This window comes from Eutrigla gurnardus, assembly GCF_963514095.1.
Source record: "Eutrigla gurnardus genome assembly, chromosome: 11".
In the NCBI taxonomy this organism is placed as follows: Eukaryota; Metazoa; Chordata; class Actinopteri; order Perciformes; family Triglidae; genus Eutrigla; species Eutrigla gurnardus.
This window is the reverse complement of record NC_139925.1, coordinates 16,782,924-16,801,615: the sequence shown is the minus strand read 5'-3', so window position 1 is coordinate 16,801,615 and position 18,692 is coordinate 16,782,924. Positions and strand designations below refer to the sequence as shown.

Below are 18,692 nucleotides of genomic sequence, written 5' to 3'. Positions count from 1 at the left end.
CTTTTTTATATCATGAAGCAGGTCTAGGTGTTATATAAATACAGTGAAAGTATTGAAATGCTGAAAGCAGAATGGCACACGAGCTGTCAGGACTTCTGTAAGGTTGTGATGTCACAGCTATAAAGTCACCGGTAAAAATGCCTCTAGGTGACACCATGACTCCCTGGCTGGGATGGCATTGTGGAGACGGCGACAGCGCAGATGAGGAAGAACGGAAACGCTGACTAATCAAAGCAGACTGGGCATTTCCCTGAGGGGGGCTAAGAGAGGCTTCAGCTATATTCAGGCACATGGTTTGAGAAAAAATAAATGTCTCCTTTCACAAATATCTATAGCTTGTGTGTATGTTCTATATTAAAATGAATAAATAACTTTTTTTTAAAGCTAATATAGTCCTGTAAATGCTCACTACATTTAAAAACAGACATCAGACCTGAAATGCTCTGAAATGTCTGCGATGAGCACCTCATCAGATCATGTCAGACGCTGCTGAGTGGAGAGTCACAGACGCCTCCTGTACAGGACTTAACACTGATGATGAAGGATGGAGGATGGATTATGAGGAGGAGTGAAGAGTTTCTCAGCCCGCCTTTGTGTGACTTTTATCAGGACGCGGTGGCTGACGCTTCCTTTTAATTCCACTAAGAGGATGGAAGGAGGGAGGGAGAGGGGGATGATCGGGCCAATGACAGACGCTCTGCAGAAGCTCATGAAACATTGATGAGGTGGAGGAGGAGAAGAAAGAGGAGAAGACGAAGGATGAAGCAGTGGATAAACACTGTTGAGATGGACAGTGACAGACAAAAAAAAAGAGGAGGGATGTGGTTTGGACATTTTCCTGCCTTCCGCACCATTTTAGTCAAACTCCCTCCCCTCTGTTAATCCTCACCCCCACCTCAGACACACATGCAGAGCTCGGGGGCTCCCAAACCACCAAGATGTCTGCTGATTGGCTGACTCGGGACACAGGAAAAGAGGGGGATGATGGAGGCAGAGGAGCAGAGAGGGATGATGTTATTGTTGTTTAAGCATGGCAGTGTGTTAGCTGTGTGTGTGTGATGTGAAAGCTAGCATGTTTTAACCATCAATCAATTAATGATTCTTCAGTGTTTTACAATAGTTTCTATCACAATGCATAATTAAATGTAAACCAAAGTATAGTCCTGCACAGCCCAATTCTCAAAACAAAGGATTGGAAGCTTCTATTGATTGACAGGACACAAACTGAACCTGAGGTTTGAATGATTCTGCTGCTGTACAATGTTTGTTTACATCAGTGAAGTTTGTAAAAGCAGGCGGTTAGTTTTTTACAGACAGAAAATCATGTTTTCCCTTCCATCAAAATATTTTTTAATGCACATGCCCTTAAACTATTGATTCTGCAGGATCTAAGCCTATACACTTAAATATGCATGCCATGTAGACCTCAGTCCATATTTCCATCTGTTCATCCATCAATTAGTCATCCATCTATTAGTCATCCATCTATTTACTTTATCAATTTATCTTTCAAGCAATTCATTCATCCTATATCTACTCATTCCTTATCAATTTATCCATATATTAACTGATATATCCTTGTGTCCATCATCCATTAAAAAATCCACCATCTATTTATCCATATAGCCAACCATTCATCCATCTTCCATGAATTTGCCTTTGTTGCTATTTATCTTTCTAACTATGAACTAACTATTTCTGCTTACATCGTAAAGTTGAGATGAAATAAAAAATTGCCTTTTAAACCCCTTTAGATTACAGCCCCCGTTATATTGTTCAGCTATTTAATCATATATGTGTTTACATACGCTAGTACCAATCGATTTCAACCAATAATATCACAACATCTATCCATCTAGCTAATGAGATAATCATCCTTTAGCGTTTTTCACGACACAAACCAACATCACTGTAGTGTTTGGGTGATTTACCTCATCATCAGTCCGCATCTAACAGACTCCGTATAAAAATCTCCCATGAGTCAGTTTGGAAGGCAATTTGATGACTTGTTTCCCTCCATAATTGCTCGACTTTAACGAGGGATGTTCGCTCAATACTATCCCTAACGAGGAGGAAGCACAGCTCCTCAGCTCCCTTCAGTCTCCTCCTCCTCACATCTGGAGCTCTTTGCAGTGCAATAATCACCCACTGCTTCCATATTTATCGCCCCGCTGGGAATTAAACCAACGGTCTTTTAGGATCCGAGGTGCTGCTCTGAACCACCTGAACCACACATGGGACAACAGATTAATTTATGTCCTCTCTATGCGTTACAACTGCCCTCATAAAACCAACTCCCAGACCTATTTATCTGTCAGAGGGTTGCCAATGTGAGAAGAGGAGTTTCAAGGGACTGTCAGGGTTTCATAAACACCACTCTCTTTATGACCTTCAGAGGACTCATTTAACAGCAAGCAACTATTTGCTATGTTAAGATATAGTGGAGTAAATAGAATCAAATCTGCATAGAGTGAAGTCCCTGTGTGTGTTGTTATATATTGTGCCGGAATGAGCACATTAAGCCATATTTTGGGGGATTGGAACCTACTAGATAAACTGTACTGATGGACGAAGTGCTTTGTTGAGTAGAAGGAAGAAAGAAAGAAACGTCAAGATCCTCTTCAGTTCCTCATCAAGTCTGGCTTTTACTACTGCGGCAAAAACAAATAAATCCACCCACAACTCAGCACTAAAACTTTATCATCCTTAAAAGATAACGCTCAATAATCCGCCCTTCTCCAAACACGCAAAGGCAAAACTTTGTTGATAAGACCTTCGATAACACCGTGCACTTCTATGATGAGAACTGACAACGTGGCGTCTGAGAAAGATCCTTTTCAGCTGAAGGACTCGGAGGTGCAAATTGGCTGCTGAAAGACACAAGTTGATCCCCTTTCAGAATACCAGAGGCCCTCAGAAAGATCTTCAGGGAACACTTTGACACGCTGAATCATCTCTTCTCCAAACAAATCGACTCAAATCCACATCGTCTTTCATGAATCAAACACTTCTTAGTGTGCAGCTACCACCTCCACCTGGCTGTGAGGCCAGCACGCTACTTTTAGACGCGATGGACGACAACAAAGGTTTCTGTACTCAGCATGTCGATGAGGCGGCAATCTGTAAACTGGCTCCATTGGCCTTCGACTAAATTCAGACCGCCGATCATTTTACACTCAAGGGCTTTTTCACGGAAAACCGTTTTGGTGTTTTGGAAAACCACTGGCGTATGAGATGTAAAATAGTTCCCACTTGTTCTTAAGGTTATTGGCCAAAAGAGCAAACAACCGTCATCACTACTTGCACCAATTTTAAATGTGTTTCCTAAGGATTAGGAGTGTCCTTGCAATGTGAAAGAGATTTAACTTAAACAATGACATCTCTTTTGGCACATCCTGTCAGTGACTCCCGATGGGCTATTACATACATACTCGCCTATAGTATGTGTTTGCCCTCCTTAGCCAAGCCAGAGTCATTTCCACTTAGAGTTGCATTGCTGGAAAAAATCTGCACTTCACTCGAGTTCAAGTTGCTGAAAGAGACTCTGGGAAGACCATATCAGACGGAAAGGGATGAGAAATAAAATGCTCAGATACTTTTATCCGAGTGCTTTACACTACAAGTTATGAATTTTATGAGGAAATTGTTTGCACACAATGAAAGTAAAAAGGAGATTTTGTGCAAGGTCCAGTGCATATTGATCATAAAAAGAAATTATGAGCACTCGTGTAAATGAGTGCATCTTCACTTATTCCAAAAACTAGCTAGCATAAACAGTGAGAAGTAACTGATCCCTCAGCTGTATGATTACCATATTGTTGACGTTTCTAGTCCAAGTATGACTGGAAGTCTTCAACCTGCTCTTGGATTGTGTGTTCTCAATATCAAGAGTCTAGGATTCCTTTAGGACTTTCCCAATAAACTCAACAGATTATTGAGTAATTAGAAATATGCACTGTGGACAAATTCTTAATGGAGGCGGAACACAGTTCAGAAATTAATAATATATTATTCCCCATTAATAAAAATATGTAAAATTAACTACTCTGACATTTCTGGCCAACACCCTGCTGACTGATTATACAACAGACTACAAATATTACAGGCTGAAGGGTCATTGGCCATATCACAACCATCTGAAAATATCTGGGTGTGAGAGCTGACTGTCCTCTTTTAACAGCTCCCTGCCCTTCAGCAAGGCACTAAATACCTAGCAGCCTGGTGCCGCTGATCATCACATCAGTATGACTGTGTGAATGGGAGGCAGGGTGGGGCTCCGACACTGAAAGTTTGCTGGGATATGGTCAGAGCCGATCCTGTACATCATTACAGTGCAATTATTTAACATTAAAAAACCTCCGAAAATCACATTCCTGCTTTTGAATTAAAAAACTGAATTTAAAAAAAAGGCAGCGACAAATTCCAGTTTCTTTCATCCGTTTGTCAGATTTTTGATACACGCGTGTTCAAGCTTCTTGTCATCGGTTTGTCTTCAACTTTTAATTTTTGTCATAAAAGTTTCTTCTCTGGAGTTATATTTTTTTTATTTAATTGATTACTTCCTGGAACATTTTAAAAAGCTGCCACTTTTCTCATCTGTCTCGTTGACTCCGAACCTCCTGAAGTCTTTTTTTTAGGAATTCAAGCCCTTTCTACTGTTTCACTCCCCTGAAGACTGGAAATGACCTGTAAATAAATGCTAGCTATAAATGCTAAGTGTGAACATTCAAAGTTTTACTTAAATCATCCCTCAACAAAACCACTCTCTCTTTCACATGTTCCTTCTTGGACAGATTTTCAAGTTGAGTTCCCATCTTACCTTGAAGCTGTTTAAACCTCCCTTCCAGCTGGTTGTAGTTGAAGGCAGCCTGGCCCGAGAATCCGGGGCTGGGGCTGAGCCCCCTGACAGGGCTGAGGCTGGGGCTCATACCCCGGCCGGGAGAGGGGCCAGCTGATGACGGGGACAAGGGGCCAGCATAGTCCAAAGTTGGGGAGAGAGGCCCGGGGAGACTGCTGGTGGCGCTCTGAAGTTCCATGATAAAAATCCAGAATGGACGATGAAAGATTTAGATGAGGCGAGTTCACAAAGGCATCGAGGAGCGCTGAAATTTAAGATTTTCCGAGTGCATGAAAGAGTTTCCAGTTGAAGTGAATTGTCTTCAAGTGAAGACACTTGAGTTCAAACAGGATAAATGTAAAAGCTTCACTTATAGTTTCCAGTTCAAGTTTTAAAGAGGATTTAACAAGTTTCCATATGAAAAAACAAGCTGTTAAGTGAATAAAGTAATACTACAACCTGAGATTTAACCACACAACAGCTTGTTATATTGTAGAGAAAGTAATTCCAGATTTGGCTCAACAGCGATAGTAAGAAATAGTCTTCTTTTCTTCATAAACACTTCCAAGACAGCAGGACTGTGTGATGGGAGGGCAAGCGAAACAGGAGATCAACTGCAGAGTCCCTCTCCCTCGCTCAATATTTCACCAGCGTGGAAGCAGAAAAATCGCTGGCTCATCAGACACGCGGTGGCGGCGACCGGGGTGGCAGCATCATGCTTCTGTTTTCTCTCCAGTCATCAATCTATCAATGTCTTCAGATGTCACACCTTCCCTTCTCTCAGAAATCCACCCATCCTCCCTTCAAAACACACACACCCGCCGGCTGGAGAACGAGCACAATGAGGAGGTGGAACAGAGAGCGCTGCAGTCACAGGAAGCAGAGGGAGAGATGGAGGGAGGTGGAGAATGAAAGCATGGGTCTGTCCTCCTGCGTGCAGCAGCGGCGGCGGCTCTCAGACACTGAAAACACCTTTTAGACAGAGGGAGAGTCAAGGGGGAGGGGCCGGCAGCAGGGGCAGCTACTCCTCCCAGCAGCCAATCACAGCCCTCGCTTTTGGTGGTGATGTCATCTATTCATTAGCATAAGGGGGCAGAGTGGGCGGAGGAAGGGGAAAGTGAGAGAGAGAGAGAGAGAGAGAGAGAGAGAGAGAGAGAGAGAGAGAGAGAGAGAGAGAGCAAGAGTGAGCAGGAGTGTTGCGGTTCATACTAAAAATTAAATTTGACTGAAAGACAAAATATTAACCCTGTGCAAAAGCTGATCACTAGAATAAGAATAACCCTAACTGTTGCATTAAATTAAAGTAAAAATAATTCCAGTGTAATGTTTTGATTCATTTGATTTTATACTTTTTCCTGAATTTAACTTAAAAAAATATTTTCTCCCCGTTACTTTAAAGCAAGTTAAAGCAAAAGTAGACACATTACCATAAATATACAGAAATAATGTACAGCTTCAATGCAAGGCATGTTGTAAAAGTAGCTAAAATGTCTTTATTCATCTTTCTTATGGAATAAAATAATTTGAACTTGACAGGAAACTGCTGCACAACTCCAAAAACAAAGTTTCTAGAAACCAACATGTATATAAATCTGCTTTTATTTTAATTCACTCAAATAAAGGCATGACGTCTACTATCTTTTTATCAATTCTCTATATTGTCTTTTTGACAAATTTTACTTTTACTTATAGGTCCAAAATTATATAATATTCCTTAACACATAACGGCAAGTGATGTCAGTCCACAGGTCTGTCAAAAGACAAATCCTGTCTTCATCAATGCATGCAGATGTTTTATAAAACAAACATGAATAACTTCTAGATGCACATGTGTGTAAATGGAGCTTCTTCAAATCACTGTTATACAGCTTTGTTCAGCCAATAAGGAAGATAAATACAACGGTGTGTGCCAGAGAGGATGAGACGTACCAAGGAACAGGAAACAGGGTGGAGTGTGTGTGTGTGTGTGTGTTTGAGCTCATCGCTCACACGCAGACGTCCAAACATCCTGACAATATCTGAGCTCTAATATTAGAGGCTGTTGTGGAGATGTTCTTCCTGTCTGAGCCCTGCCAGCACTTCCTGTTTGACACACACACACACACACACACACACACACACACACACACACACACACACACACACACACACACACACACACACACACACACACACACACACACACACACACACACACACACACACACACACACACACACACACACACACACACACACACACACACACACACACACACACACACACACACACACTTTTGGCTTTGGGATGAAGGTGGAGATGCAGGAAAGAAGCGAGAGAGAAACTTGAGTGGAGGAGAATCGACTTGACTTCCTGTGTAACTCACTGGACACACAAACAAGGAGGTGCAAGTTCAGAGGTCACTACGCAAAGACAATACATGGAACAAATATTCATGTGACCTTGAAATAACTAAGGGTTGCAGGAAATAAAAAAAATGTAGAGGACAAAATCCTTCAATGGTTCGCGATGGAGAAAAGACAGATCAACTCTCCAACATTTGTGTCGTTTAAATCTTCATCTTCTCCACAAGCAGGTCGGGGTGTTGAGCTCAAAGGTTGCTCCTTCTACAAAGGTTTTCCCTCAAATGTTTGAGATGAGATACTGAGGCTTTTCTCCACCCTCTAAATAACAAATATGACCTTTGACCTCTGTTTAAAAAAGCACACCGAATCCAGATTTTGTATCATTCGTACTCACAAACGAGTGTACTGAAGTAGATTAATCACAGACAATACTAGATCAAAAATAATCATTTTAGCACAGAGTATCAAAGCTCGATGACTTTGTGTCGAAAGTTGGCATCACACCGTTTTGGTTGGACTTATTCTTTGATCAAACCGTTTATGAGTTACTTACATTTTTACAATGTTTTATACACATAGTTCTTGTTTGCTCTTGTCAATGTTCATACATTTAAAAGGTCAGAAACAGTAAAGTGATCACAGAGAAAACTCTTAAATCAAAAATTAACTAGATCCTGTCCTCAGCGACCCACATGGTGGATAAATTATAAACTCAATGCCCACTTACTAGCTTTTAAAGGGCTTTCAAACACATCCCCTGGCCTTCTTCAGTAGATAAACGTTCCTCGGGTATAATCACATGACCTAAGGAGCATACATAACTTCAGTCATGTTGTTTGGTCTATGATGTCAGCCATCCTTGACACCTGAGCAAAGTTCTGTTTGCTGAAGAAGGCTGTGGGATATGGTTGAAAGGTAGACGAAAAGCAAACAAGTGGACCTTGAGTTTAGAATATATCATCAGAATATTTCAGTAAAACACTTATATACCCCAATATTTTTAGAACCCCTCATATTTATATCGTCATGTGGAACTTGTTCTTGTTTTTACTTTTGCTCACGTTGATTCATTTTCTGCAGGAAATATTTTAGTGTAAAACGTGTTTCTTTCAGATCACAGGCTACACTTTTGTTTTTTGTTGTCATTTTCTGTTTTAAAAGATGAATCAATAAGATATCACATGTGTAAACAAAACATCTCACATCTTAAAACTGTTTTCTCAACAGCAGCACTTGAGGAAACTCGAGGTCAGGCTGAGGCTACCACCTGACATTTAAACTGCATCCTGATTTGTTAGAAAATGAGAAGTAGATCCAGCTCTCAGATCAGCAGCATTAGAAACACACTGTGATGCAGAGGTCAAAGGTCAGAGTTCACAGCAAACAGACAACAGATGGACCAACCATTTCTGCAGCAGAAACAGTCGGAGCTGTTCTTTATGTTCTGTTGATAATCTGTACATGACAACACGTTCTGTCCTTCGCCTGCATGCTGAGCGTCACGCCGCGTTTCCTCCCGTCATCTGGCTTCCTCGTGGCTCGGCCCCTCAGGACGGCCCCCGCCAACGAACCAAACGCACCATTCATCCAGTCGGAGCAGAGGCAGACCGCAGTGCTCAGTGGATACCTCGGGCAAACACTGCGACTTCACTCTTCAAAACTGTTGCTGTTAAAAGATACAACTCCTGTTTTTTTTTTAATTCTTAATTCCACTATCTGAAGTGATTCTGTGATAAGATGTCAGAAGAAAGTGAAGTCCAGAGCCGATGCTGGAGTGTTCAGGGTTCAAACTTGTGTCGCTGCAGTGGTGAATTTCACACCGACACGCCGCCTCACCCTCCTGACCACACAAAGACATTCCTGTGAGGTCAGAGCACCAGCAAACAACAACAACAGGGCCGACGGTGGCCATGTTGGAGGAGAGTCTGGTGACGAGCGTTTTTTTCCTGCCTGCTGTAAAAAAAAAAAATGACCAGCTGTGTTTTTACTTGTTTAAATACATCTGATCTCAAACTGTCTTTGGTCCCTGCTTCCACTTTTGTCTCAATACGCTTAGTAGTCACCATTGATGTTGGAGTATATTTATTTTGTTTCTTTCTTTGTGTGTAGTAGTCACTTTAAAGATTAAAAAAATGTATTATATTTCTAGATCTGTTGTTGTACTTGTGCCCTGTGACACAGAATGTCCCACATGGGAGCAATGAAGTTAATCTTATCTTATTCCATCTATTAGGAAAGAGAGGACACAGGACATGAGAGAAGGAATACAAAGAAGATACAGAAAGAATTCAAGATGGGGCGTCTTTACTTTCACTTCCTCTGATGTTAAAAAACCACAACACATTCACCAACACATTGAAAAAAGAAAACACACAACATTCCCAGCATTCCACCATCTGGTCCTCTGAACAGGAAGTGAGACACACACACACACACACACACCCGTGAGTGTGTGTAGCTCTCTGTGGGGAACCTGGACTATTCCTGGTTCTCATTATTGAGTGGCTGAGTGAGTCACTTTCAAGCTTCAGTCCAGATTTTCAAAAAGTCCTAAAACAGATCAATACATCCATTTCTAAATACTTAGCAGTACTTATTAAAAGAGGAATATACAACATTCGGAGCATCAGCAGCAAACAACTATTTGCGATGTCAAGATTATTATAGCGGATGTTTTCCTGGGCAGATAATCGTGTCATTCTCCCTCTGTGTGTGTGTTGGAATCATCCATCTCTGTTGACATAACCGGGACGGCCGCATGTGCATTTAGAGCATATTCATGCATGCGAGCCCCACTGACACTGATTGAGATTGATTGAAATAGTGGTTTAATTTAATTTCTATGGAAATTAACAGCAAATGGTAATTATTGTAATTCAATATTGAGCAAAACAAAATTAAATTTACTGAATCTCTAAAATGTCCATTACAAGTTCCCATAGACCAAGATGAGTGTTTTTTCTCACAAATTTATCTTATCTTATCTTAACTTAACTTATCTTAGCATCTTATCTTTTGGTTTTAGGTTTTAGTTTGTGGTTTTAGGGAAAAATTACACGAACTGGACCATATTGACAGAAAGACAGCAAATAAGCATATTTCCCAAAACACTGCACTATTATAATATCTTTGAGTTATTCTGTGGATCAAACAAGACTGGAAATCCATAGTTAGTTGCAGATCGATTTTCTACAATAAATAAAACAAAAAAAACCTCTCAAGGGTTAACTGTTGTACTTAATTTGGGAACGATTTGATCAAAGCAATAGTCTAAAGGACTACAAATCTGACCACATTTCAGTTGGTACTAAACATGATGTTGGACAGTATGTTGTCCTGAAAGACAAGCCGTTAGAGCCTCGTCCCCCTCAGGTTATTCTGAGCTGCACTCAACAAAGAAAAAGAACCGAGTTACAAGAAACCCTTCAGGGCCACAGCCAAGGTCCTGATGGGTCGATAGACATCGGATTCATTTGGCCTAAAGATTGATGGTTTTTACAGTCAATGTCTCCTATCCTTAAACCTTTCAGGTCTGTCACAATAACTACTATCATCGACATATCGCACCATATATGGATACGTGACCTCAATCATTTATTCTGACCTCGATATTGTCCATTGTGTTTTTATTGTTGTATCATTATTATGATTTAATTAGTCATGTAAAATCTACTGCAGTTCTATTTGTTATAAAGACACAAACGGACTAACAAACCCATCCACACTGAACACACACACCTTCTGTCTCTGCCTTCACTGTAAATAGATATGTCTGCGTTTCCATGGTGACCGGCAGTCTTGTGTTTCCCAGGATATCATATGGAGGTTTAAAGCACTTGGCTTCAACTTTATACACACACAGACACACACACACACACACACACACAGTAACATCAGTATTTGTACGTTTGACTAATTTCTTCTTTCTTTTTAATTCTCCCAAAACATCCAACTACTATTTTTATTACAAGTATTTGGGCAATTATTATAGCAACTACTAGTTGACTACATCCTGCTAATACTGACAAGAACTACTGCTACAGCTTCAACTACTGTGAATAAAACTAGAAACCCTCTTTTAAAAAGTATGACTTCGAAAAACAACTACAATAACAACTAGTTTGGTAATCTGGTATTCAGCTCATTAAAAGCAGAAATAATCATTTGCGATCAAAGAACACACACACACACAAAATCATAGTCAATTCAAACATCCTCCAGCCTGCTGAGCTCAGCACCAACAGGAAGAGACTGCAAGGAGGAGGAGGAGGAGGCGGCGAAGGAAGAAGGCCACAACCGGACATCCAGACTACTTCCGCACTTCGTTTAGAAACACCATGAAAAATCTCACTATATAATGGGCATGTGAGTCCTGAAAAACACAGCCTGTCCGTCACTCAAACTTCCCTTAATACAAGGTTTTAAAACAGAGAATCTATCCATTAATTTGTTGCAAATCTGTTGCATTTGGATAAAACAGCCTGCCAGCCTTGCATTAGATTGTACAAGTGTACCCAATAACGTGGACACTGTTAATAGGTACATATTCCTGATGGTTTTATTTATAACACAACTCAGCATCACTCAAGAAACACAAGCTCACATGCACACAGACACACCATCAGCACTCTCCTGCATATTTAACACCGGTGTGAATTATTTAACGTAGTGGGACACTACCGAAACAGTCTGCCATCAGGGTAAAAACAGCAGGCGGAGAGAGTGATAGAGTTACAGTAACTAACACACAGGTCTCACTAAAGCATGTGAGCAACAATAATAATTAGCACTAACCCATCACACCATCATTCAAATTCTGCCTTGTTGGAATGAGAATATTGGTACTGTTAAGGACAGGGTTTATGCCAATGTATTGCAAACCTGACTGCCTGAAAGCTCACTGAAAGCTCACAGGGTTATGCATGTTTAAGATGTGTTTTTAAAATCATTGTGTCATTGGAGTGGCAAAATCCTTTAAAGAACACCTCAGTGCAGTCTTGTGTGCGTAAAATTAGTGAGCGTCAGTCTGCGGTCGAGAGAGAGAGAGAGACGGACACATATGTGTCTGAGACGGTGAGTATGAAGTCATTAATAATGTCATAGCTGTGATGGTAACAGCGTCTTGCTCACCGCCTTCTCACTCCCAATTCTTCAAATACCGACGCTTGGTCCGTGGCCCTGAGCTTCGAACTACGGCGCTCTGCATTCTCCATGTCTACACTTGTTCAATGCATATCGCTTTTCAAACACATTTCATTCTTACTGGAAATGTGTGCAACAAAACTTAGGTCCTGAAATAACGATTTCAGTGTCAATTATTAATTAAAATGCTATTAATTGAAATTTCTTGTAATTTGAACATACACATGCCATGGTTATTTTTCTTACTCCTTATTTTCTGACCTATTCACAATTGGTTGACTAAAGTTTAAATGTATCTTGAATCTTCACTAAAATGAGCCGTTTCTTCTATTGTCTTGTAGAAAAAATGTCTCCAGTGATCTCTACACATAAGATCAAATACAATCTCATCACTATCAACCCAACCACAGGATGATCTGTATGGGTTAGAGCCATGAGGATGATAAAAAAGCTCATAAATCCATTCATGTGTGAAGTTACTCTTGTAATAAAAGTTCCTCTTCTTGTGGTGAACTAAACATGTCCAGGTGCATCCCCATCTCATTCTGGACTCACGCGGATTTACATGAAACCCAGAAAACAGGATGGAATGAGACGTGTGATCCTACCAACAGAGACGTGTCGCTGTGTGTGAATGAAAGTTTCTTAAATGGCATCTCGATATCATCCAGATACGAGACAGAACTGGCAAGTGTAAAAGAAGGGCATTTGTGTTCAACCCATTCAGCCTGAAGCTCATTAATGAGCCTCGTTAGCCCTCGTTAACTCCTGATTATTAGCAGGTGTGAAGATGGAAGAATCCTGCAGAGTGAGGCTGGAGGATGTTTTGAATGAGCACTGATCAGTGTGAGTCTCTAACTGTTTTACATGACTACGCGACTGTGAGTCCCTGCCAACCAAAGGAAGCTCAATCAAAACGCAAAAGCTCCCAATTTCATTGTCCATCATATTGTTGATTTCCTTATTTCAGTTTGTGCTCCGAGATGCTTCATTGTTCTCTGTGTTGACACAAACTCTGCAACCTCCCGGCTTATGAAACCATCGAGACTCCCGCTGAGCGGTCTAAACACAAAAACACACTGGGGATGACGCCAAAACAAGAAAACAGCTGCCATCAGACAACAACAGCAACATCACAGATCCCCTGTACAGGTCTGTTCTCAGACCTGCGTCATGAAGTTATCCCCCTCTGTTAGATAGCCTAGTGGTGCTTTCTAGGAACATAGGGGAATGTGGAAGTCATTATCCAGGACATTTGACTTTTCCACGTGTTCAATGACAGGTAGAATAGCAGTGCTGAAGCTCCATCAGACATTCCTCCATTCATTCCTCCTACCTGCGAGGGCTTTGATGCGTGAGCGCTCGAACAGGCGAGCCGAGCTGTTCTCATTGTCCCAGTCGTCGGCGTCCCAGCGGTTGTTGACGCCGTCGCTGCTGTACTGCTGCTGGATCTCCATGTGATCGAACTCCGCCGCTACCGACGTCATTGTGACCTCACCGTGACTCCACCCCCGCCGCCTCTGCCTCGGAGTCCTTCCACCTAACGCCTGTTGCCGTGGACGACGGGACCCTCAGGACGCACACAGACCCTCGCTCATCCAAAACCTGCAGACACAGAGAGAGGCAGAGTGAGTGGAAGTGACTGGAGGTCCGACATAATTTAGGATTTTATACAAAATGTGTTTATCGATACCGGAAGCCGGAGTCAAAGAAGAGTCAACAAAATACACAACACAGAGTTACTTTTTTAAATATTCAGTACAAAACACAAACGTGTTTGATTCTTTTGGGCTAATGTTGTTTTATAAGTGAACAACAATTTTTAAAATGTAAAACTTCACATATTGTATGTTATCTGCAGTCTGCTTTGTCTGCAGTCGTCTCTGTCAATTATAAACCAATACATCCGTCGTCACCAGTGACACAAACATCTCTCCATCTCTTTTCAAATTAGTACATCACTTACAAAACAAAATAGGAGCGAACGCTTCCAAAGACAACTGCTCTTGCAATGACCACAGCAGACCGAGACCAGACAAAGTGACACATACATATAGGATTCATTTATGGAGATCTTCAAATTGTGAAAACTTATAATATAATTATATTTTTGTTGAATATTATAAGATATGAGGATCCTATAAACCAAAAATTCTAAATATTTAAATCTAGATTATATTTGATTGAAAATATGTCTCCTTTAAATGCAAGAAAGCTATTTTTAGTCCTTTAATGTCTTTGAAATAATAACTTATAAAATAATAATGCAATCTGTTCTGGTTAAGACAGGGTTTTTACTGTGACGCATGTTAAAGAGCATATATATATATATATTAAATAACAATTCACTGCATATTGACATGAGACTCTAAAAACTAGTAAGTGATTCAGAAAAAGTCAAGCTGGCGGGAAGTGATTGAAACTGAGAGCAGCAGCCGCCCTGCACTGCTTTGAATGTCATGTGAGCACGACTCTGCTCTCTGATTGGCTGCAGGTTGTTACAGCCTCCTTTCTCATCCTACTGGGTTCATCTGTAAACTGAGAGAATGGTGCCTCCCTCTGGTCACAACGTGTTACTTTAAGATCTGAGAAAAAGACACAGCTCAGAGATGTGAGGTGTTAGGAAACCAAACACATTTACTTCCTCCTTACAAAAACATAGGGCCGGTGGAAACATCATCAGATTCCCTTGATCCTTCATAATGATTATAAATTAATGAATATTCTATGCTCATTAAATGCAGTAAATGAGAGTCTGATGTATAATTACACACGCTGCAGTAATCATGCAGTCACAGTGAGAGGTGACAGCAGGTGAAGCATGAACCGGCGATATGAAAGCAGCAGAGTTAAAAGGGTTTTCTGATACGGAGGTTCCTGCGGTCTCATCCACACGCAGCTACTCTGACGTTGCTGCAAGAAGAAGACTGGAAAGAAAAGACTGACTGATAAAAGTAATTCTTTAAAATTGTACTACTCCATTATGAACGGGATGGAAAATGAATAGATGCCAGTTTTGACTATTGATTACTGACCAGGGCTGCACCTCCTACAAGCCTTTGCTTGGATCCTGCAGTCAGCAAACAGCACCATGACTCGGCACAAAAGCACACCAGCTCAGAGACACCAAACACTAAAAAAACAGAATCCCATCAGTCAAAGTCTTGAAAATGCTGATTCAACAACACCCTGTTTCAATATCGCAGTTATTCCACTTTGAACAAATAGCACTACAAGTGTATTTATCGTTGCAGCTGCAGTCCATGAAACATAATCAAATTTAATTTTCAAAATTAAATGTTTCAAATAATCCAAAAAACAGTATACTTTTCAACAGTTTTAAGTTGTCTCTTTGTGCTTTTTGAATTCTTTCTATGTTCTATTCTTTCTGGGTTTTTTTATAGACCAAACGATTCATTAATCAATCATAAAGAAAATAATCCGCGGACTTTTCAACTATGAAAATGACTGGCTGTTGCAGAATTGTTGTTGTGGAAGAAATTGATTATTAAAGATTGGCTGCTGCCGTTTCCTATCTGTTGACTGATTGGCTGCTGCTGTTTCTGACGTGTTCACTAATTGGCTGCTGCGACCTATCCATGACCGTCTCTTCCCTCCACCCGGCCTCGCCCCACAGCGCTTAACTCAAACTCTGCGTTTCAGCACTATTCTGTATCGCATCACAGTGTGTTCTTTGGCACCGCCCACTGATATTCCACTCAACCAATGAGATTATTTCTGCGCCTGTGCAGGCTCTGCAGAGATATACACTGATATCCTGTGTGTGTGTGTGTGTGTGTGTGTGTGTGTGTGTGTGTGTGCTTCCACCCACTTGCAGCTCAACAACCAACCAGTGAGACTGGAGCTGCTTGTGTTGCTACGCTAAAAATACGCCACCACTGGGACCCTGACTGTGTGTGTGTGTGTGTGTCCATAGTGAGCTAACACAATGTGCGCTCATTCAGAAGCAATCAAGCACACAGACACATACACCAGCCATTGAGTCACACACACAACACACAACACACACACACACACACACACACACACACACACACACACACACACACACACACACACAGACACACACACACACACCTTTCTAAGATGGTTTCCATTAGGCCACAACAAACTCATTTGCTATCTATTATTTTCATTATTGTTAACTTGTTGAAGTTTTTATTACAATTAACCATTTAGCTTATCAAATGTTAGAAAAGAGTTAAAAAATGTCACCATTTCCCCAGAGCATAATGGAAATTCTTCTTATTCAAATAGAAGTTTATCTCATACCAACGGTCCAACTCACAGATATTAATTTAATAAATATATTAAACAGAGCAAAGCTGCAAATCTCCACATGGATGAAGCTGGAACCCGTTTGGCGTCTTTGCTTCATAGAGGATTTAACACTGAACATCGCAACACAACATTTGATAGTGTCAATATTAAAATCCAGAGACGGTGTTTGTGTCCACCTGATGAATGGTGGCCAATATTCTCTCTCCTTCTGTTTTTGGTTTCTACCACATCCAAATTAAAATTTGAACACACATATTTAGACCAAGTGCGACTTTCGCTTCCCAAGGAAATCATCTTTACTGGCGTCCATCCCAAAGAAAACCTGCTGTTGATTTCTTTTCTGTTGACTGACCGATGGCTGCAGCACAGTTTAAGTCTGCAGAAGCCACACAGACCGACGCGAGAACTGCAGAAGTTTGAGGCGACGCTCCACCTGAACGCATGATGTCATGCAGAGACAGGACGAAGGGCGAGAGAGCAGGTGGAGAAATGAGGACAGGAGGGGAGAGAGAGAGAGAGAGAGGAGCAAATGACTGGTTACTGTATCTATGTGTGGCAGAGCCAGAAGGACTGGTACTCTTCATTAGGAGTATTTATAGTGAGAAAGAGAGAGAAAGAATGGAGAGATAAGGCAGCAGAGACGGTAATGGCGCTGGATGGAAACAGGAAGGACGGAAATAAGAGAGGTGGCATGATGATGATGATGGATGGAGACAAAAAAAGTCCTTCAGTGACATTTATAAGAGAATATACTTGAAAGCTGAAATGATTAGTCGGTATTTAATCTGTCAGGAATAAATGTGCAACTGTTTTGATAATCAATTCATCACGACGGTAAATTTGTCAAACTGAATGATGTGAGGATTTGCTGCTTTTCTTTGTCACTTATGATAGAAAACTGAATATTGTTTCGTTTTAGACCGTTGGTTAGGGGAAATAATAATAATCGTTAGGAGCCGTATACTATTTTATGACTGATTGAAATGTGCAACTCGACTGGAGCAAAAACACCTACGTCTTCACCACATGAAGCTTTTCTCTCCACTCTGTCCCTCGCCCACGTCCTCCTCCCACCTCTCTCACCTCCCAGCATCCTCCACTACAATCAGCTCTTATTAAAGCTCTCTCCGCCATCTCTATCTGTGACGAATGCTGTCAAGTGCAGCATCTCTGTGCCTCCCTTCAACGAGTACAAGTCCAACTATTGTTAAAATGCTAATGTGGCGCTCTACCTAGCAGGTTCGTTGTCTTTACTTCGAGTCATACCAACTGTTGCTACGCCTGCCGAGCCTCTACATGCGCAGATGCACATTTACACGTATGTAAGGTATGATGATACCACCTGTGGATTTTGTTGGCAGAAATGATGACTGTTGCTGGCAGAAATCATTAGCTATAACTAGCTACTAACAGATGATGCTCAAAGTCTGAGTGGGTCTTTGCACACACTTGATGGTTACATAAATGACATTGTGCTACTGGAAAAGACATGTTTGTAAACTGTCGTGTTAAAGCTAGTTTATTCTTTTATAGTATAGTATTATTTTTAATAATTCAATCTTATTAATTTTAACATGACCAATGGACAAAAGCTGAGTATATAAAAACACAGCAGCACTGAAGTAGCTGCAGCGTAAACTTCAGCAACCCTCTTGCAACATTATTCACTACGGATAATAATTAAATATTTGTATCTTTTCTTTTTCTCTCCCTTTGAATCCACAATGAAAGACGGGCATTATCGAGCCAAAACCACACATCTCCATGGCAACCACTGTCCCAGCCGGCATTGTGTGGGAGCCCACTCGTCAAGCTGCCGACAGCGTCACAAAGACACTCGGCTGGAGCTACAGGAGGAAGAAAAACTTAACCGACAACGAACCCCGAGCTAAAGAGGCGGTTAACACTGAAGAGAGCTGAGCTATGAACACTGAACATCTGGGAGAGAAAAAACTAATTATTCTGGACTAATGTTCTTTATAGTAGAAATAAATCACCAGTTAATGGTTAAAAACAACAACAAAAATAACACTGTACTGTATCTACAGATGCATCAGCTGCCCTGT

General features: G+C 41.0%; 1 protein-coding gene across 5 annotated transcripts in view; it reads right to left on the bottom strand.

Annotated features, from left to right (window-relative positions):
* LOC311020475 (spectrin beta chain, non-erythrocytic 1) overlaps positions 1 to 18,692 on the bottom strand; it is a 103,882-nt gene that overhangs the window by 57,421 nt on the left and 27,769 nt on the right. For 3 of the 5 annotated variants that reach the window (XM_084020505.1, XM_084020506.1, XM_084020509.1), the window contains exon 1: positions 4,820 to 5,051. In XM_084020505.1, coding sequence (XP_083876631.1) covers positions 4,820 to 5,036 — 217 coding nt within the window. In that variant the 5' untranslated portion in view covers positions 5,037 to 5,051. Of the gene's footprint in view, positions 1 to 4,819; positions 5,052 to 13,660; positions 13,930 to 18,692 lie in introns of those variants that run through there. The other 2 variants (XM_084020507.1, XM_084020508.1) reach the window with 1 other exon arrangement.